The sequence below is a fragment of the Solanum tuberosum genome, unplaced genomic scaffold (assembly GCF_000226075.1).
Source record: "Solanum tuberosum cultivar DM 1-3 516 R44 unplaced genomic scaffold, SolTub_3.0 scf00727, whole genome shotgun sequence".
Lineage (NCBI taxonomy): Eukaryota > Viridiplantae > Streptophyta > Magnoliopsida > Solanales > Solanaceae > Solanum > Solanum tuberosum.
Window position 1 is genome coordinate 67,434 of NW_006239659.1, and position 20,580 is coordinate 88,013.

The window sequence follows — 20,580 nt, forward strand, 5'->3', positions numbered from 1 at the left end:
TTTAAAGTGTGAAATTTAAATTTTTATAGTTTTAAAGTTTGAATTTAAATTTTCAAACTTTTAAAGTGTGAAATTTAAATTTTTATAGTTTTAAAGTTTGAATTTAAATTTTCAAACTTTTAAAGTGTGAAATTTAAATTTTTATAGTTTTAAAGTTTGAATTTAAATTTTCAAACTTTTAAAATTTAAAGTGTGAAATTTAAACTTTTATAGTTTTAAAGTTTGAATTTAAATTTTCAAACTTTTAAAGTGTGAAATTTAAACTTTTATAGTTTTAAAGTTTGAATTTAAATTTTCAAACTTTTAAAGTGTGAAATTTAAACTTTTATAGTTTTAAAGTTTGAATTTAAATTTTCAAACTTTTAAAGTGTGAAATTTAAACTTTTATAGTTTTAAAGTTTGAATTTAAATTTTCAAACTTTTAAAGTGTGAAATTTAAACTTTTATAGTTTTAAAGTTTGAATTTAAATTTTCAAACTTTTAAAGGGTGAAATTTAAACTTTTATAGTTTTAAAGTTTGAATTTAAATTTTCAAACTTTTAAAGGGTGAAATTTAAACTTTTATAGTTTTAAAGTTTGAATTTAAATTTTCAAACTTTTAAAGGGTGAAATTTAAACTTTTATAGTTTTAAAGTTTGAATTTAAATTTTCAAACTTTTAAAGGGTGAAATTTAAACTTTTATAGTTTTAAAGTTTGAATTTAAATTTTCAAACTTTTAAAGGGTGAAATTTAAACTTTTATAGTTTTAAAGTTTGAATTTAAATTTTCAAACTTTTAAAGGGTGAAATTTAAACTTTTATAGTTTTAAAGTTTGAATTTAAATTTTCAAACTTTTAAAGGGTGAAATTTAAACTTTTATAGTTTTAAAGTTTGAATTTAAATTTTCAAACTTTTAAATTGTGAAATTTAAACTTTTATACTTTTAAAAGTTTGAAAGTTTGTATTTAAAACTTTAAAAGTATAAATTTTTAAGTGTAATGTTCCTAATTTTTTAATTTTAATAAAAAAATTATAATTTTAACAGTTGGACCCGGTTTCCGGTCCGGTCCGGAACGGGTACACGGATTTTTTTCCGGAATTACCGGTTCCGGCCCGTGGTGCCCGGTTCCGTTCCGGTTCCGGAACGTCCCGGTCCGGTAGTTCCGTTACCGGTTCCGTTGCCACTTCAAAATAACGTACTGTTCTATTAATTTTTATTTAATATATTGTTAATTTAATTTTAAACGATAATTTAGTTTATATTTAGAGAAACCCGTTTAATGAGATTATTTACTATTCACTTCTTTAAAATAATGAACCCCTTTTCTCAAATCCATGATCCGCCATTATTGGTGAGAACTCATAATTTTTCAGTCTCATTTTATTAAGTGATACACAATAATCTAGATCCTCGTACTATTATCTCATTAAATAGAATTCTCTTAGTTAAGGAGTGCAATTAGTTTTTATTTTATTTTTAGTATGTGTTTTTACCATTCTACTTTAATTTTAGCACAGTGAATAATTTATCTTTTAAAAAATAATATTATTTCATGAAATAATTCACATAGTTGAATTAAATGTTATTACACAAAGACAATTTAAATGAATAAATTCGAGGAATATTCAATAGTTGAAATCCTTTTAAAATGCAACGTGTCTGTTGAAATAATAACAAAGCGAATATCACCAACAAATGTGGTGTAGCAGATGGGTTGCTCCTCTCGTAATCAAAGAGGTTTTGTGTTTGTGTCTTGGGTATGCAAAAATCATTAATAGGAAGCGCTTCACCTCAAATAGAACTCCTATACTGTGTGAATTTGAAATAGTCAGACTTCAATCATGTTCCCTCGAATGGCCCTACAAGGTGCAAATCCAAAAGAACTTAGAATTCAATGAAGGTTTTTAAGATAAAAGGTCATATTTATTCTTATACTTGTAAAAAAATATATTATATATTTTTAATATACTTGTAATTTATTCTTACAATAGTAACTTTTTTTTTCTGAATATATAAACATGATTTTTTTCAAAAAGTGGGTGAGGCCCACTTATCACTTTTGTTATATTAAAGAAAGACTCAGTCTTCTAAAGCTCATTTTTTCTAAAAAAGAAAGTTTATATCATTAATAATCAAGCGGCCCACCACTAGCCAAAGACTTGAAACTTAAAGAGAACAGACTTCAGGATCATTGCTGTCGAGAAAAAAGAAAAAAAATACACAAATTCTCTTCCGTCATTAAGGTCAGCCATAATCTTAAATTTTATTTCAGTTTGGTGTGTGAGATTGTGATTATCATGCATGTTTTCTTATAATTGTTTTTTTTATGGGATTAAACTGTATTTTATCTGTCTCAATTTATGTGACACTGTTTGATTTAATATAATTTGTTTTGGCACAAAATTTAAGAAAAATGTAGACCTTTTGAAATTTGTGATTGAAACCATAAATTAGGACAGATGAGGACGGATGAAGTATATGGGAGGAACCATGGAGTGGTATTTTCTACTTTGAATGTGTAGTACTGTTTTTTACTTCCTTGCTAGTGTTGACTTGAATGGGTAATCACTAATCAGGGCTCCTCTTTACTTTTTTTTTAAATTAATTAAATATGAGTTATCCAGAACCTACTGACCTAATAATCTGTCCCTTTAATAGGGAAGGGCTTCATTGCTTCAATGACATGATTTTATTTGGCCCAAATGTGAGACTCCTGGTCGAGGGGAGCAATCTTATCCATCCCATCACAATCTATGTCGGTGAGGTCTTGTTAGCTATTTGTGTATTTAATTAGGCTTTTGTTACTTAAAAAAAGAGAGGAGAATCCTACTCTCATATTGTGAAAGAGCTAAGGGTGTTTTGTTATGAAGTAAAATGTTTTTTTGGATTTTTTTACTTATTTTCTAGTCGGTGTATGTACGGAAAAATATTATTCTAAGAGCATTTATGTATAATCTGGAAAAATACTATAGGGGTGAGGAGAGGGGGTTCGGGGGTGGGATGGTGGGGGTGTTGGATGGGTGAGGAGGAGACAGTGAACTTATAAATCCGAGCGTTTGAACATAAAATTTTAGCTATTCTTCATCTGCTTCAGCAAGAGATGGGATACAATTTCATATTACATGAGGAGTCATATTGAATCAATTATGATTATGGTGTAAGATGCTCATATTTCATCTGTGACTGGTATGCCACGGCTTCACATTTCAACCAAGTCTGTTATTTGTTAATTTCAGCTAAATAAGAGTTGTAATTGGTTATTACATTTTTATCGAAGACTGTAATAACAGATTTATTTATTTTTGCGATTGATGAAAGGGAATATCTTTCTTCAAGAAACCAAGGTGTGTAATGTGTTCCTCTATGATGTGAAGTACAGAACATGTCTGTTAAACTTCTGTTGAATAATGCTAACAGATGGATCAACAATACGTATAAATTTGTGCAAAATTAGATGTAATGTATATACTTTAGCGTGTTACTGACTTACTGATAAGGGCTTGATTATTGCATGTTGTATGGCCTGTATGGAACTTTGTTTCTTCCCTTTCCTCCTTCTTGTGGTATTATCTCCTTTTATCTGACTATTTTAATGCATGTTTGATGTAAGTGACACTATTCGTTAAACTAAGATCCGTGTAAGTTGCTTCTCGTGTAGGGTAAGTTTGCTACAAGAAAGAAAAAACCGACATAATTTGTCTGTCTTGTGGACTCTGTGATGGACTTGCTTCACTCCTAAACTACTTAGAATGTGACAATTTCTTCATGGTACTTACTTGATACTGATTTTAATTAATATATTACCTTTTGTTATCAATAAATAAATTAACTAATTAATAACTATTCTGTCATGCAATGAGGGAGCACAACAAAATGCACAAGATGTCAAGATAAAATAAATGTCTGTTATTCTTTTAGGAAAAAGCCTTCAAGTCTATGTTCTGTGCGTTTAATTAAACCATGATCTCTGCATACCATGAAGGAATATGTTTATATCTGTATTTTGGAGAGAATTCATTTAGAGGTCTGTTTTTCTGTCTTTTTATTCAACTGTGTCATTTTTAATCAGTTACATGATTTTCCATTGAAAACCTCTGTTCATCTAGTAGACTTCACTGGTGTAACTAAATTCATCTGTCATCTTGCTTACTTCAAGGTTCAACGTTAAGATGACTCTGCACAGTATGCCCTGGAGTATCAAGCTGTGAACTTATCGTCATAGGAAACTACGTTGAACTTTTTTAATGCTATGGGTTCTAGTTCATTTGGATGGCGAGGAAGGGAAGAAAATGAAGGGACAAGTAGAACCCTTTTCATTTTTTTGTTCGTTTAAAAAGTGAAGAAGGAAAGATAGTAGAGAAAGGGAGTTTTCTCATTTTGACCTATTAATTTATCTTATTATTCCCTTCTTATGTCCCGCTTTATACCTTTACCTAGCCTATTCCTCCCTAGTTTCCGTAGACGGGTTGTGATCTATTTTCTTACCTCTTCTAGTTTCATAATTCTTTGGTATGTGAAGGCTGGCTATAACTTGTCCAAGATTGACTGAAGCTGAGCTGAAATATATTTAGTCCACCTATAGATATGCCAAAAAGAATGAGGGCGATTATGTTACATGCTATGTCCTGGGAATGTAAAAGGGCTACCCCTTGTGAGTTAGCTGCCTGTTCGGAGAATACTGATCATATAATGGGAGTGTTTGGGGTTGTAATGGTTTAATAAAAACTACTATTCTAGTCTTGCTAGTTACTTTATTCTTTGTCATAAAAAACTGGCAATCTTGATGCCTCAGAACCTATCTTATTGATCCAAGATGTATTCTACTAGTGTATTATGCCCGATGTCATTTCTCTAATATATGCTCTCTTCTAGAGATGTTAGTTACTAACGGAGATCTTAAAGCGCCTTTAACTGGTGTTAGCTGAGGGCACAAGTTTAGTATTCATAGGTGCTGCTTATGATGATTGTTTTGCTGTATTCTGTTTAGAACTCTGTAATCGGGTTGACTGGTGTTCTAAATTGAAGCGTGCAAGTATATAGTTTGCTTCCGTTTATATTCTCCGACTTTAGAGTTTAGACCATCTTTTTCCTTTGGTTTTGTTTTTTTACATTTGTTCAATTTCATCACAAACACAAATTATTTTATCCTTCTTCATTTATGAAGTAATTTTCACATCTTTTCAGTTAGCAAACCGTTGTGAAGTCATTCTTCGGCTTAAAGCCGCTGATGGTCCTTGTATTTCTTTCTTTAACGATTTTCTTTGCAGTTTATTCTTATAAAGAACCTAGTGATGAGGTAATATTTTGTCTTTGGGAAGACCAAAAGGCCAACAAGGCTAGGTAAGGTGGGAGTAGAGACAAGCATTAAGTTCCATATAGAAAGTACAGAAAAACTGATGGAGTTTTCTATGTATAGCAACTGTCTGATTGCTGAAACTTTGTGCTAGAAATTATTTCTTGTAATTTTCATAAACCTGTGTGCCTCCCTCACAAACACTGAGGGAATAACGAAATGCTGGCATGGAATTTTTTCCTTCTAAAATGTTTTTGTTTTCGTTTTGGTTGCAGAATTCTTTTAGAGCTTTCTGATTTCAGTGGATTTACGTCATGAGAGACTGGTCGCCAAGAGGTAAAAAGAGGCTTAAATTGGCATCTGTAGAAACAATCGCGCTTGAACAGCTGATACAGAGCACAACATCAAGGGAAACAGAAGAAGAAATGGATGATAATTTAGAGACCAAGGGGAATTGGCTTCCTGATGACTTGCTTTTTGAGGTTTTTCTTCTACTTCCAGCTGAAACTCTCTGCAAACTGCGTTGCGTATGCAAGTCACTTCTCAACATGATCAACAGTCTGGGTTTTATTGAAGATCACTTTCGTCAATCTGAGAGAGTTCTAATTGCTGAAAATTCCTTTCACAAGGAAAACATACGGTCGCCTTTTCCACTGCCTTCAGATAAGAAGAATGAACTTTATTTCCATTTCTGGGATATCCATAGCGGCAAAGGCCATAAAGTTTGTATGCCAGATACTTTGGGGAACATAAAGTGCATTTTGGCTGCCTGCAATGGTTTGGTCCTTGCCAAGATTGCGAAAAATGGAGGTCTAGTTGTTATGAATCCAAGTACACGGAACCACGTTAGAATGCCTCTTGGTACGATTGGCTTCGTGCAGGAGTGCTATGCCTTCATGTTCAGCCATTTCACAGGTTCTTATAAAGTAGTACACTTATTCCGCGGTAACTCTAGAAACATTCGCTGTGAGATCCTGAACCTCACAACAAGATCGTGGCATGCAGTGGATGGACCTAAATCAGGAGAATTTGGATTGATCACAACTCATAGATCTGTTTCAGCAATTGGTGCTTTGTATTGGCTTCCACAGATTGATGGCTGTAACCATGTTGTCTCCTTGGGATTTCATGATGAGAAATTCCTAACTGTACCTCTACCAATCAGCAGCACGAAAAACGATCGACTCCTTGAAATTGGAGGGTCCCTGAGCTTCATAACTCATGCCACATTGAATTTGATTCAGGTATGGATACTGAAGAATGGGAATTGGTTAAAGAGGTATAGTATCAACAGGTTATATGATATCACAGGATTTATTCCCCTTTGCGCGTCGACTAAGGAGATATTTTTCCAGAGAGAAGAAGGATACCCTTTGTTACATATTTACAACTTTGAAGCTGAAGAAATGCAGGAGATCAATTTTAAAGGCACCAACAGAGTTGGAGATCTTTATATGCCTCATGTAAAGTCCCTTGTTTCATGGGATAATCCTCAACTTCAATGAGATGTGTAATATATGGCATTAAAACTTTGAAGTTAATATTATGGTTATGCAATAAGAAACTTAAATATGTAAAGTTAAAGAGATTAAATGAACTTAACATGTGCATTCACTGTTTATTTATAATTCGCGGTCTGGTATGCATAAGAAAAAAAGGCTTTAGCAATGTCAATGAAGGATTTTGTTGCAGTAACATGAAAAACAACCAAATTTCATACAAGGCATCAAGAGAATCCACTGTAAAAGTCAATCATATTTGCTAAGCTATTGCTATGTATGTGCTGGATCCAGTAAACAAGGCACAATTCAACGACACGAATTCAGTCGAATATCCAGTTTCCAAGAAGGCCAGAAATAGCTGCAGGGACACCTTGGCTACCTAGCCTTGCTGATTTCAAATGAATAGTTGAGCTCCAAATGACATCTTTTATCATCATCCATAAACTGCAGAAAACAAGTCCACAGAAAAACCGAATTCATCAACATCTTCACTCACCAATAGGAACAGTAAAGTGAAACGAAAACTGGAAAACACATAGAGAAGCCAGAGATGTACAGAGTCATTAAGTTGCGGAACATGCACACAACACCTGGTACAGACAATAGTGTTAAAAGGATGGATACAAAAGCAAAACGGCTTCTTTTATACTGCAGATGTATTTACTGGTTACAGCAGGTTATTTACTTCTATTTTCTAGGTTGCAAAATTAGGCTTTTCACAGACAATTACATGTCGGAGTGCACTTTATCATAGTGCAAACACACGCAGCATTGTCGTGCATAAGTTATGTTCTATTTTCAGAATGCAGGATTGAAAAATATTTCTTTTCTATTATAAATCTATTACTCAAGTCCATGACACATATTGTCTGTTTTGCCACAACAAGCCTCACGGATTTGTCCCTTGGGCTACACCATAATTGAGTACAAAAGAGATGTAAACTTGTGTTACACCTTATAAAGTTCACTTTCCTCTCTTATCCTGATGTATGATTCAGGTATCATGTGCACAACTTTTTTAGAAGTTTGTTAGCCTAGAAGGTTGTCAATCCATCTCTTGACCCACACTCATCGGCCATCTCTCAGTCATGGGTGTCACCTTACTTGATCAAACTAATTACGTTTTCTAAATACCAGTTAAATGAGTTATGTTTGCAAAGAACGTAAACTGTTAGACAAACAAAATCCTTCTGTTTTAAACTAGACAATTATTATTGATGTATACATCAGATGGATCATATTTCACTTTAAGTCCTACGTACAAACCACAAATTGGACATGCACACAACAAAAGTATATCCCTACTGAGACCAAGCACTGATTTTTCTAGCAGTTTTTCTATTTGTCTCATTGTCTGCATGAAAGCACAGATTAATCAGCGCACACTCAACAAGAATGTGATATAAACTCTACTTATTTAGTATGTAACTGCAGATGTTTCAAGTTTCAACATTTCTAAACAGAAGAAAGATATTGATAGCATCCACATTAGCATACCTCCATTAAAATAACGGGCTTCAATGAAAAATCAAGAAAATAGAAAATTTTAGAAATAGCAAACATAATAGACATAATAAGGCTCTTTATGTATAGTTTCAATAATTGCGCTCCATAGCTATAGTTATGTTTACTATGGAGACTGCCGTTTGTATATATCGCTTGCGAATATACAAATAGGGTAAGTATATACAAATTATGTATTTATACATTTAAGAATTTTTCAGAATTCCATTTGTATATATCGCTTGCCAATATACAAACAGGGTAATTTACTATGAGTTTTTTATACAAATAGCTAGGGTAAGCATATACAAAATTTTGGATTTATACCACCGAATTATACAAATCAAGCGAATAGCAAGAATTGGGAAAACTATAGCCGTGAATTACAATTTTCTTAAACTATAGCTATATACCTAATATAGGCTAAGTGTTTGGTATTCTGCATAATTTTTCCTATAATTATCACAAAAGAAATATCCAAATTCAAGCTCAAAAGAAAGAAGATTAGGCCATGAAACCCCAAAAAAGAGCCCAAAGAGATGGACGTTTAAAGCCAAAGTTTCCTAATTTAAAAGTTCCATATTTTGAATTTTCCTAGATATTATTTCCATAAAAGTAGGATTTAAATCCCATTATATTTGGGATAGTTAGTGTTTTCTTCTATTTCTCTCACACACAAAAAGAGATATTTTTTTAAAAGAAACGTATTTCATTTTTTCTCTCGAAACACAAAATCCTCCTTCGAAAATTGGAATAATCCATATATTAGATGATATTATTGAGTACAATTTAATATTTAAATAGTAATATATTAGATGAAATGATTGAGTATCAAAATTTGGGGGAGTAATTTTTTCTCACCAAAATTACGAGTAAAAGAAATAAGAAATGAAATATGGGGTAAGTGGAAGACAAATGGTAAACAATCAATACAGTCGCCTTAAGCTCGTGACTCGAGAAAATCATAATTACACACTACCTAATATATGTTGAGTGTTTGTCTTTCCCAAAAATATGTTAAGTGTTACTATAGAGTTCGTATATATCCCCTTCTAGTATTTTTTTTCATTGTTTTATACAAATTCAATAATTTGTTACATTTAATAAATAATTAACCTTGAGTTACAATTAATAAATTTATTAATGTTCCGTTGAATTAATTTTATTTTTCAACAATTTGAAAAATACAAAAATATCACCTCACATTATTACTTTGTATTAAAAAGAGTGAAAGAAAAATCATATCTTTTCAATATTTTGTAAGAAATAGGGTTAGTAGGTGTACTCAAGTACCATTAGTGAAGATTTGAGGACACCTACTAACCCTATTTCTCACAAGCTATTAAAAAGATTGGATTTTTCTTTCACTCTTTTTAATACAAAGTAATTAATGTGAGGTGATGTGTTTATATTTTGTAGAATCCAAACCTATTGAGAAATAAAATTAATTAAACGAAACATTACTAAATTTATTAATTATAACTCAAGGTTAATCATTTATTTAATTTCAAATAAAATAACATGCAACACATTATTGAATTTGTATAAAATAGTGAACAGGGAAAAAAACAAAATAAAATATTGGAAGGAGATATGTACAAACTCTATGATAACACTTAATATATTTTTGGGGAAGACAAACACTCAACATATATAGGTGAAGTGTAATTATGATTTTCTCAAGTCACGAGCTTAAGGTGGTTGCGTTGATTGTTCACCATTTGTCTTCCACTTACCCCATATTTCATTTCCCAATTCTTATTTCTTTTACTCGTAATTTTGGTAAGAAAAATTTACTCCCCCAAATTATGATACTCGATAATATCATCTAGTATATTACTATTTAAATATTTAACAATGCTCCATATAATATCATCTAATATATTAAACTATTTAAATATATGGATTATTCCAATTTTTCGAGGAATTTGTGTTTCGAGAGAAAAAATGAAATATATATATTTTTTAAAAAATATATATCATTTTTATCTCTTTTTTTGTTTGTGTGAGAAATAAAAGAAAACACTAATTATCTAATAGAGTCAATTAAAGAACTTAAATCAAAGGTGATCTAGACTCCTATTTCAAAGAAATTAGAGACAATGATTAGTATAAGACTAATCACCTTCTTTAATTACTTTAATAGAAATCAAGTTAAGAATTTATTTTACCTCTTAAAAAATCATTCTTATAAAATGAATCCATAGTAACCAGTCCACACACAAAGGTGTAAAAAAGAGAAACTCTCAAATAATATTAATCATGTCATTTCTCATTAAAATTACCTAAATACACAACTTATTTTATCATATTTTCTAAAATTTGAAAAAATTACAAAAATCCCTACTCTAGGATACATCACTTTACGCGATGTATCGGTCGGATGCATCACTTTATGCGATGTATCGGGACGTTGAATGATGTATTTGAAATCGAGACGTGATATAGAGGGATGTATCCAAAACTATGATGCAATTTATCGGGACATTTTGGGATGTATCCAGGTTCCACCAAATTTAAGGGATTTTTGTAATTTAGAAAAAAAGTCGGAATATGATGTAATTAGATTCTTAACACTATGGAATTTGTGTAAAATTTCTTTAAAATTAATGGGATTCAATGAAAAATCAAGAATATATGTTAAGAACTAATTCATTGAATCCCATTAATTTTAAGGAAATTTTACACAAATTTCATAGTGTTAAGAACTAATTACATCATATCCCTACTTTTTTTCTAAATTACAAAAATCCTTTAAATCTGGTGGAACCTGAATACATCCCAAAATGTCCCGATAAATTGCATCTTGATTTCGAATACATCCCGATACATCACGTCTCGATTTCAAATACATCATTCAACGCCCTGATACATCGCATAAAGTGATGCATCCGATTGATACATCGCGTAAAATGATGTATCCGAGAATAGGGATTTTTGTAATTTTTTCAAATTTTAGAAAATATGATAAAATAAGTTGTGTATTTAGGTAATTTTAATGAGAAATGACATGATTAATATTATTTGAGAGTTTCTCTTTTTTACACCTTTGTGTGTGGACTGGTTACTATGGATTCATTTTATAAGAATGATTTTTTAAGAGGTAAAATAAATTCTTAACTTGATTTCTATTAAAGTAATTAAAGAAGGTGATTAGTCTTATACTAATCATTGTCTCTAATTTCTTTGAAATAGGAGTCTAGATCAATATGATAAAATAAGCTATGTATTTAGGTAATCAGATAGGAATGTCAACTCTCAAATATATTAACTAGTGCCGATTCAAAAACAATGGAAAGGTTAAAATTTGTACTATCTTTAAGATACACTAGATCTATATCAGTGGAAAGTTAATACGTAATGACCACTATATTTGTTCTCGTGGACAAGCTGAACTTATAGAATGATTTCACTAATGAAATGAACAACACCAAGTGATATTGAATCCAATAGGAATATAAAATGCTCTTACCTTAAGTTTAGCTGTATATGTTCCTCTTGCAAGTGCACCTGATGGAGTGGTCTCCTCTTCTAACATATGTATGTAAGGTTCTCGCTGAGGAGCAAAGGTGCCAAGCATTCCCTTACTTTGATCAACTGACATTCAAATGACCGAACAACGATATGTTATGAAAGATAATAACAGAAGTGAATATTGAAAAGTGGAGGTAATACTTGTTTAGTATTAAGTTATTTTTTCATTGAACATAACGTTGAGCCTAATATTAGGATAGTAACCAATAGAAATTGTGCAAGCATTTTAGCTAAAAAAAAGTAAATCAAGTTGGCATAAATGCATGGGATTGATGAAAAAGTAGAACTAGAGATAATAGAACGAGAAAAGTGCAAGAATTTAATGTGGTTCGGCAAGCATATGGTTTACATCCATGGGGAGTTGGATTGTTCTTTTCACTGTGATAATTAAATAAATTTCTCACTTGGATACATTATCTAACCAACCAAATCCTTGCACTCTTTCCAACTGATAAAGAACCATTGAATAAACCGCCTGCCTTCCTACTCTTTCTAGTTCTATTCCACGATTGGCGCACCTTGCCTCAAACGTTTGTCTACAATTTTTATAGACAGAAATGCATTTTATACCTCCTGCTAAAGGGAAATCCAGATAAGGAAAAATCCACTATATGAGCCCATTCATACTTGAACGAATCTCTTTCAACAAAGGACATCACATCTATCTATATATAGTAAAGCTAGGCATATAGTACGTGATTTGGCACCTCTCTTAGGCTATCATTGGTAGAAATATCTTTTTTGTCAATTTTCTGACCTTTTTCTCTTATATTTCCCTCAAAATATTGGCTGAAAAATAAAATCATTTTATCAATACAAACAACAACAACAAACCTGATGTAGTTAAATTGTGAGAGATTAATACACATTAAGCATTACTGTAATTAGAAGTTACGCAAATGAAAAAATATTTGCTAGAAATATAGTGATTAAATTAGGGAAAACTGCTATGGAATGTGAGATATATAACTTGTGATGACAAATGCTATTTAATATGGTAAGTGAGTCTTTTACTATGATCAGGCAGATCAAACATTGATTATTTTATATACTTAGGGGTCATTTGGTAGAGTGTATAAAAATGATGTTCAATGGAGTGTATTGATGTTTGCATTAATAATGTTTGAATTAGTTATGCCTGCATTAGTTATGCATAGATTATTTCTTATGCATTGTTTGAATTGGTGTAATAAAAATAGTATGCATTGTACAAAAATATTTATTTACAAAATATCCTCCATTATTATGGTGGAAAAGATGTAAAAATGTTTTTGAGGGGTAATTGAGTCTTTACCCATGTTAATGCATGTATTAAATCTCTTTGCATTACTAATACCAAGAAATCCATGGTATTAGTAATACATTCCTCAATACACAATAGAGTTATAATAGCATGAAAAGGTGTACCAACAAGGAAATACTAATACATGCATTATTTTTGCTAATACACTCTACCAAGACCCCTAAAGAGTGTAAATAAAGTCCTTCAAAGTGAGGTAGGGCCAAAAGCAGATCACTCTGATAAGTTCAAGATTTTATCGGGTAAATATCATAGATGGGCACGTAACTATCACTTTTTTTTAACCAAAAGTCACTTAACTATCCTTTCTAACACAAAAATCACTAAACTTTGAGCATACTAATGCAAAAATATTGATAAAGTAATTCTGTTATGCACTATCTATTTATAGATTGTAAGTGGATTTTTGGACATACTCTAAAATGCATGCTCGGAGATACTTTTCGTTGGTTTTAGGAATAGGTTATTGAAAATGAGGAGTTGAAGTCATTCTGCCTATCATAAATGAGGTAATTTCCAAAGATTAAATCTCAGATATACCTATTAAGCAGAAAATTTTTATTTAACAAACCTTCAAATTTGTCATTGGAACAAGCCTTTACCTGTATATTAAGTGTTTTATGTCCTTTCGCTGTACAATTATATTACTCTTTGTTTTATCTTATCTATACTTCTTATACTTCACTTTTCGATAATCAAACTAAAGGAATTTTCACAGTATTTAAAGTATTTTTTGACCATATTATATGACAATAATTGCAACTTATCGAGCTTATTCCGTATCCTCTCCTTTCTTTTGATATTTTGTTTATTATTCTCTATGATACAACAATGGTAATTAGTTGATCAATGAAAAGAAGATAACGGAAGGAAAAAAGGTGGAGTTATAGAAAATTGAGGGGTGTAAAATCAGCTTATTTCATTCATCTTGATCCCTAGGTTTAGGTACATGTTCATTGTAGTAGTTTAACACTAAGCCTAATCTGGAAGGATCAACATCAACTAAACATCAACACTAAGACTAATCTAGACAGCTAAAGGAAGAAATTTGATTTTCCGAAGACTTTTGAATGACTGGGAGGTCGAAAGAGTGGCTGCTTTGCTTGGTAGAATAGGAACCTTCACAGGGACTACAAATGAACCTGACACCATAAGATGGAAACACAACACAGATGGCCAATTCACAGTCAATAAAGTTTAGTAGAGGGGACTATCAGAGTTGTCAGGAAGAAGTAGAGGGTCCCCGGAAACCTACCAGGAAAAGCATGGCACCAACCAAGGTGAAATGCTTCACCTGGCTGACAGTGATAAAGGCATGCCTCACTCATGAAGCCATCCAACTGAACAAATGGCTAAACACACTGCAGATTTGTTGAGCTGCTGGATCAGAAAGGAGGAATTAAAAGCCAGAAGAAATGGTGAAAAACTGGCCCAGCTTACATATGGTGGACCATATGGAAGGAGAGGAATGAAAGAATTTTTATGGGAAGATCAAATTCCATTCAGAAGATCAAAGGAAAAATGCATTTCCACTCTTTATTTTTGGTGTAAAGAATAATGTATAGAAGATGAAATACAGATAATGGACTTCCTAGGCTTTTTGTAATTAGTTATCGTTGTAATCACACTTTTGGAGGTGGCCAGCATAAAGGGTATGCTGAAGAATACATGTTACAGGTTTCAAAAAAAATAATCAGCTAAAAAGGCATCTATACATGTATGCCTCTTTAGCAATTTCAATGGAGACCACTTTGTTTAAGATTTAAAGAGTGATATTGTAAGCAATTTGATAATTGTATCTCTGTTTCTTATAGTTATCCAATTTTTCACTTTCTCATCACTCAATAGTATAAATTGGAAATGAAGGAAATAACTCTACAAAAAAAGAGAGAATTCAGTATTAAGAAGCAAAAAAAAAAACTCATTCTGATAAATGCTTGTGAGAGATATAATGTAAATAGAAATTACGTACTTATAGTTCGTATGATTTTTTCTTTTTCTGGAGTGGAAATTTAAATGGTGGGGGAGGGGAGGCACTAAAGAAATAGAGGGACACAGATGTGAGTTAGTGTTTATTACCTCCGAAACAAACTAACATAGAATAACTTTGAAAATTCACATTCCATAATATGAATCTAATATTTCTTATTGTTGCTTTGATGACAATTTTGCTCTATAGACTTGTAGACTGATTTTTGAATAAGCATCTTACTTTTGAGTATTGTAGTTGAAAAGAAAACTTGAGATTGAATAGCTTAACTTATGGTAAAAATATTATTCAGTCATGTATTTAGCAAAATTACAAAAAGAAATGATTGGAATATGCAAGTAAATTTCACCATAGAAGAGTGATTCAACTCCTAAAATCACTTAATGTTTTCCTGTGTAAGTGTTGCATAAAGAAAAAGGCGACGATATATGTATTGTAAATGGTAATAACCTCACTTACAAAACGTGGTAAAATTCTTTCTATGTAAATATTCCAAAAAATTGAACCAAATATGAGTCGAATGAAAGTTTAGATCATAATGTACGTCGTATACGGAGTTGAAATTTCTATAATTTCACATACATGTTATTATAGAGAAGACAATTATTTATAAGATCAGTCATCAATAGGTTTTTCATGACCGACTTAAATTCCCTAGTCATCTTAGAAACCAAATCCGGCAACATTTTTTTTAAAAAAAAAAAAAAGAAGAGAAAGAATCCACAAACTTGGAGACCAAGTCTTTTGGCCTCTATTCCATGCCAGACTTGGATATAAGGCTTTAAGGAACACCTAGTGCAGAACCATAATCCATATTGACTGTTTCATGAAAATCACACACAATCTACATGACTAAAACTTAAAAACTAAATGATTCAATTCACATAGCATAACATGGTATTTTCAGTTGATAAATGCACAACTCAAAGAAGTCCTCTACTTGAATAAACAAATGTAATCATGTTGCCTGACAACATGATTGGATGTGAGGTGACCATTATGAATTTGAAGGCTTCTTTTCGAACTTCAAGATCCACAATATACCTATGTGGATATTTAAAGAGGGGAGACAATTAGAAGCCCAAAAAGAGAAGAAGATGCATGTCTTTGGTCTTAAATTAGGAAGCCCAAAGTTAGAGAGTACTTAGTATTTTTCTTAGAAAAATGAACCCCAGAATAAATAGGTTATTAGGTCTTTCTTTTGAAGAGGGATTGTTTTGGATTATCCCATGAACTACTCGTAGTAGTAATTCATGTATGAGTACATATCTCTTCTCCCTTTGGATTGTATCTCGTATTTGAATGTTAATTCATTAGTTCCTAGATTCTCTTCATTTGTTTCTTTGAGTTGATTGCATTTCAATTCTAAATCAACCCTTCCTTTCTAGATTTAAGATTATTGGTTGCATTTATATATGTCTAGGTAATTAATTACTTAGGTGTGTATTTTTCCCAATAATTATCTTAATCTTCTAATCCTTTTATTGCTTTCCATAATTTTTCTTGAGGTTCATGTGGGATTGAAGAATTCATCTTCAATTTCTTTGAATTCCTAAACCCGTTTCACATCACAACTGCACCATGAAATGCAAGTATTTAATCCCTATGTGCTTGGTTGTCCAACAAAGCATTTTTTAAGCATAGGGTGCAAAAGAAAGAGGAAATGAGACTTGAAATCAAACCTTGAAGACCAGCCTTCCATACTATATTTGTGTAGGCCAAACCAGAAACAATGTTGTGCAGAACACTAAATGTTAGCTTAAGCCGATACTCAGAGCCCTCCCTGAGCGTAAAGAGAACAGAATTGCTTTGTTCTTCTTTGATAGGTAATGGAGTGTTTATCTCCCCAAAGTCGGACGAAAGGATTCCAACTGAGTGGAACTTAACTTCAGGTTCCATTTGTCCTAGAAAATTGATCCAAGTAGTCATTAAACAACATTTAAAGGTTAATTGCAGCGCAAATAGTGTGCAACGCTCAGGGACAAACCATCTAAGTCGCTTTCCAGACAACCAAGCAGCTTTTCTTTCCACCTCCTCAAGCTCTCATCCTCCTACACAAACATTAATAAGGTAAAGAACAACCATGTGGAAATTCAACACATGCCAAGAGACCTAGCAAATGCAGGAGACTATTTCAAATTAAAAGAAAGGAAGTCAATAAAAAACAAACTGGAGTGAGCAAGGCAAAATTGAAAAGGAATGCCTTAGATGGTAACAGCATAGCTGATGCAACTGGGAGACAATTTCAACTTAAAGAATGGAGCAAGCAAGATAAGCAACTCCAAACCAAACTTGACAGCAAAGCAGAAGAAATACTTTAGATGTTAACAGCACAGAAATTCCAAGAAACATCACTCACAGCAATGAGGGGAAAGCTCAAATTCTCAACCCTAAACACCTAAGAAACCTTTTTCTCCTTTAAAATATCAAAATTGGGGTAAATTCAAAAATTACTGCCAGAACAAACAATCTACATACAACTCAGATATGCTCGTATAGTAAGCACCCTCACTTCCAACCCTTAGATTGTGAGTACCATCACCCCTCATTTCCAACCCTAAGATTATAAGTTCGAGTCACCGAAGAAGCAAAAGAGGTGGAGCTCCTAGGGAAGGGATAAAAACTCAACTCAATGATCTTGAAAACAGATACGACTATAGATAAGCAGAACCCTAAAACAATCAAAGGGACTTAAGATGTCCATGATACATCAAAAAAACCCTCAAGAAACTCATAAAGTTGGAAGCTTTATGATTTTAACAACAAAAATATAGAGTTTTTCACCTTGTCCTTTTCAATTTGATCTTTAAGAGAAAGAAGAGGACCAGGAACAAAACTTGTTGCAGCAGCAGCAGGAGGATCTTGATGATGGTCATCTTCTTCACTGTCTCCCTGTTCTTCCTCCTTCCTCTTATCCCAAGTAGCACCGCCATGAGATGGACCTGCTTCCTCTTTCTTGCCACCATCCATCATTCTTGATTTCTCTGTTGAGAGAGCAGTGTGAAAGTGTCTTATAGCAGTAGGGACACTCAAGATTTTGGTTTGACAATTATTGAAGAGGGAAAAAAATGTGCAGAACAAGGTCCAAATTTTCAATTTTTACAGACAAAAAAACACAACACCCTGTGTGTACGAATTTTGTTTTCTTGTTTGGTATCTTTTCCTTTTTCTTTTTTAAATTAAGTATTGAAACAATGCTTAAATTATCGTTTTTTTGAGTTTCATAATTAAATATCTAAATTATCACTTATTAGTTTGAAAAACACACATCAATGGCGTGTGTAATACACTTTCTCTTTTATTTGAGATAACTTTATCACGTGGCATTTCACGTAGATAAAATATTACATCTTGACAAAAAATAAATAAACTATTAATACTCGCTCTGTCTCTAATTACTTATCCACTTTTTTTTTTAGTTGTCCTTAATTACTTGTTCATTTGTACAAATCAAGAAAGACAAAATATTTTTACATATTATACCCTCAATTAATTACTTTGAAAAAGATAGATCTTCTTGAAATCTTAAGTTTTTAATTCATGCATTTCATAATTAATAGGAGTAAAATGGTAAACTCACTATGTCAATAATTATTTTCCTAATAGGTGTGTGAATTCAAAAGTGGACAAGTAATTAGGGACAGAGGGAGTACTGAATTTTCTTAAAATATATTCTTTGTACTTGATTATTTGTTGCACTTAAGTCGAGAAGTAATCTATTTTTCTTCATAAAATTTGTGTATATTTTATTGTTCTCAAACTTTACGTATGAAATTTCATTAAATATATTATTATTGTTACATTATTTTCTAATTATGTAATTAAAAAGCAGAAATATAAAAAAAAAAATCCAAAAAAACTAAAGAACAAAGTATTACTATTCCACCATTTATTTATTTTTAAATGACACTTGTCATTTCCACTTTTTTTTTTAGATACTCACTCTGCTATAATTTACGTGACACTAAGATTTAAAAATATGTATTACATTTATCAAATTATTTTTAATAGAGTTATTTTAGTGTTTAATTGACGTTTTTTTTTTCTTCATAAATTAGTATTAAGTGAGACCCAATAAAAATAGAATAGAAATGATATTATAAACCAAGTACTTTTTTTAGTCTTTTTCAATTCCAATGTATGAAAAAAAAATGAGTATGTAGCTATGATATAAAGACCACTGAAATCTGAACTAGAAATAACATTCTGATGTTAAAATGATACTAGTATTTTTTATGCTATCTTTTTAGGAATTTCATAACTTTTTTCTATAAAACTTTTCTTCTTAGTTGGTTAAGTAATGAGTAAAAAAGTTCCAATTTGACAATACTAGCAGTTTACAATTTGAATAGAAAACATGATGCTTGAAAGATTTTAGTATATTGTGATTTGAATTGTGTCATTTCTTAGTACATGAACATATTGTGATTTAAATTGTGGATTTCTGTATTATAGGATGCTCTAGGGTCTAGAAATCGAACTAATTTGCCCACTGGCCACCTGCAGCCCTTTCGAATGGTTGGAATGTCTTCATCTTTAATCAAGGAAGCGTAGGCGTTGGCAGCTCTGTCTCTGGTCCTGACCAGTTTACACAATAGACTTTAAAATCATTCTCAGAGTTAAAATGCCCCGAGAATGATAGTGTCTATGGAAGGCTTGGAAGGCAAGTCATCGTTCCTTTTCCCCAGAATGATAGTGTATAGTGAAAAGGAAGATAGGAAGGTATGAAGGTTAGAAGATTAATAATTAAGAGGATCTAGAGGAAATAGTGAAGAAGTTCAAGAAAAATGAAGAGAGATCGAAAAAGTTGTGAAAAACACCATTTATAAGCAAAATAGAAAGAGTCATAATTGCCTTTGGCGACGAGCAAAGTGATCGTCATTGGGAAAAAAGTGAGAACTCGTGGCCCAAAGATAGAAATGAACCCATGGCCCGAAGATGTGGCAAAGGAAAAAGACAAATACTCAATAATTATAATTATCTTGCTGACAACAGAGGAATATTAGCTGGCACAACTAACGATATTCCCCACGTGAAATATTACTATTGAGTGAAGTACTTTAGGACTCAAGTGGAGCTTTTCTATTGGTTGATGTATAATGTATTGCCTTGGTTGTCTACAAATAGTAATTTTAAATTTTTAACACAATTGTAAAGGTTTGGATTTTGAACCATACTAAAAGCAATATACTGATATTCTTATTTATGCTCCAAGTTTTCTATATTTTACTATTAAGTCTTTACTTCATAGCATTTACATAATGAAACGTCCTCAGATCTGAGATTCACAGAAGAAATGGTTAACTTTAAGGGAGAATTAAGAGATCAAAATAAAATCAATCATAACAAAAAGAAAATAAGCATGCATATATATATGTCTTTGTTCCTCTATCTATTTTGCTTATTTGCTTCGAGTGTAATCCTACTCCTTCCTGTTTGCTATTTCTTTGAGTAGCAAGAAACAGTTGCTCTTACTT

At 31.8% G+C, this 20,580-nt stretch overlaps 2 protein-coding genes across 6 annotated transcripts; one reads left to right on the forward strand and one right to left on the reverse strand.

Moving 5' to 3' along the window:
• The first annotated feature begins 2,102 nt into the window (after positions 1 to 2,102).
• Positions 2,103 to 6,882, forward strand: LOC102593243 (putative F-box/kelch-repeat protein At1g12870). Of its 5 annotated transcripts, XM_015305317.1 has the most exons (4): positions 2,103 to 2,224; positions 2,640 to 2,740; positions 3,640 to 3,749; positions 5,550 to 6,882. In XM_015305317.1, exon 4 carries the CDS (start codon positions 5,589 to 5,591, stop codon positions 6,777 to 6,779), a length of 1,191 nt encoding a protein of 396 aa, XP_015160803.1. In that variant the 5' UTR covers positions 2,103 to 2,224; positions 2,640 to 2,740; positions 3,640 to 3,749; positions 5,550 to 5,588; the 3' UTR covers positions 6,780 to 6,882. The 5 variants fall into 5 exon arrangements, with proteins under 5 accessions (XP_015160803.1, XP_006367227.1, XP_015160804.1 ...); XM_006367165.2 differs by lacking the exon at positions 3,640 to 3,749; XM_015305318.1 differs by lacking the exon at positions 2,640 to 2,740.
• On the reverse strand, positions 6,868 to 18,222 carry LOC102592903 (rho GDP-dissociation inhibitor 1-like). Its single transcript, XM_006367164.2, has 5 exons — positions 17,888 to 18,222; positions 17,091 to 17,154; positions 16,786 to 17,007; positions 11,752 to 11,876; positions 6,868 to 7,220 (listed from the first exon to the last, which is right to left on the reverse strand). The coding sequence occupies exons 1-5, from the start codon at positions 18,074 to 18,076 to the stop codon at positions 7,152 to 7,154; spliced, it is 669 nt and encodes a 222-aa protein (XP_006367226.1). The 5' UTR covers positions 18,077 to 18,222; the 3' UTR covers positions 6,868 to 7,151.
• Between the last annotated feature and the right edge of the window lie 2,358 nt (positions 18,223 to 20,580).

Bases quoted from the DNA above. Each gene is read 5' to 3' on its own strand.
- LOC102592903 (XM_006367164.2), bottom strand. From the start codon at position 18,076: ATGATGGATGGTGGCAAGAAAGAGGAAGCAGGTCCATCTCATGGCGGT. The intron at 17,155-17,887 runs GTGAAAAACTCT...ATGTTTGTGTAG, and splicing joins ATCAAATTGAAAAGGACAAG to GAGGATGAGAGCTTGAGGAG. The intron at 17,008-17,090 runs GTTTGTCCCTGA...TCAATTTTCTAG, and splicing joins TCTGGAAAGCGACTTAGATG to GACAAATGGAACCTGAAGTT.
- LOC102593243 (XM_015305317.1), top strand. From the start codon at position 5,589: ATGAGAGACTGGTCGCCAAGAGGTAAAAAGAGGCTTAAATTGGCATCT.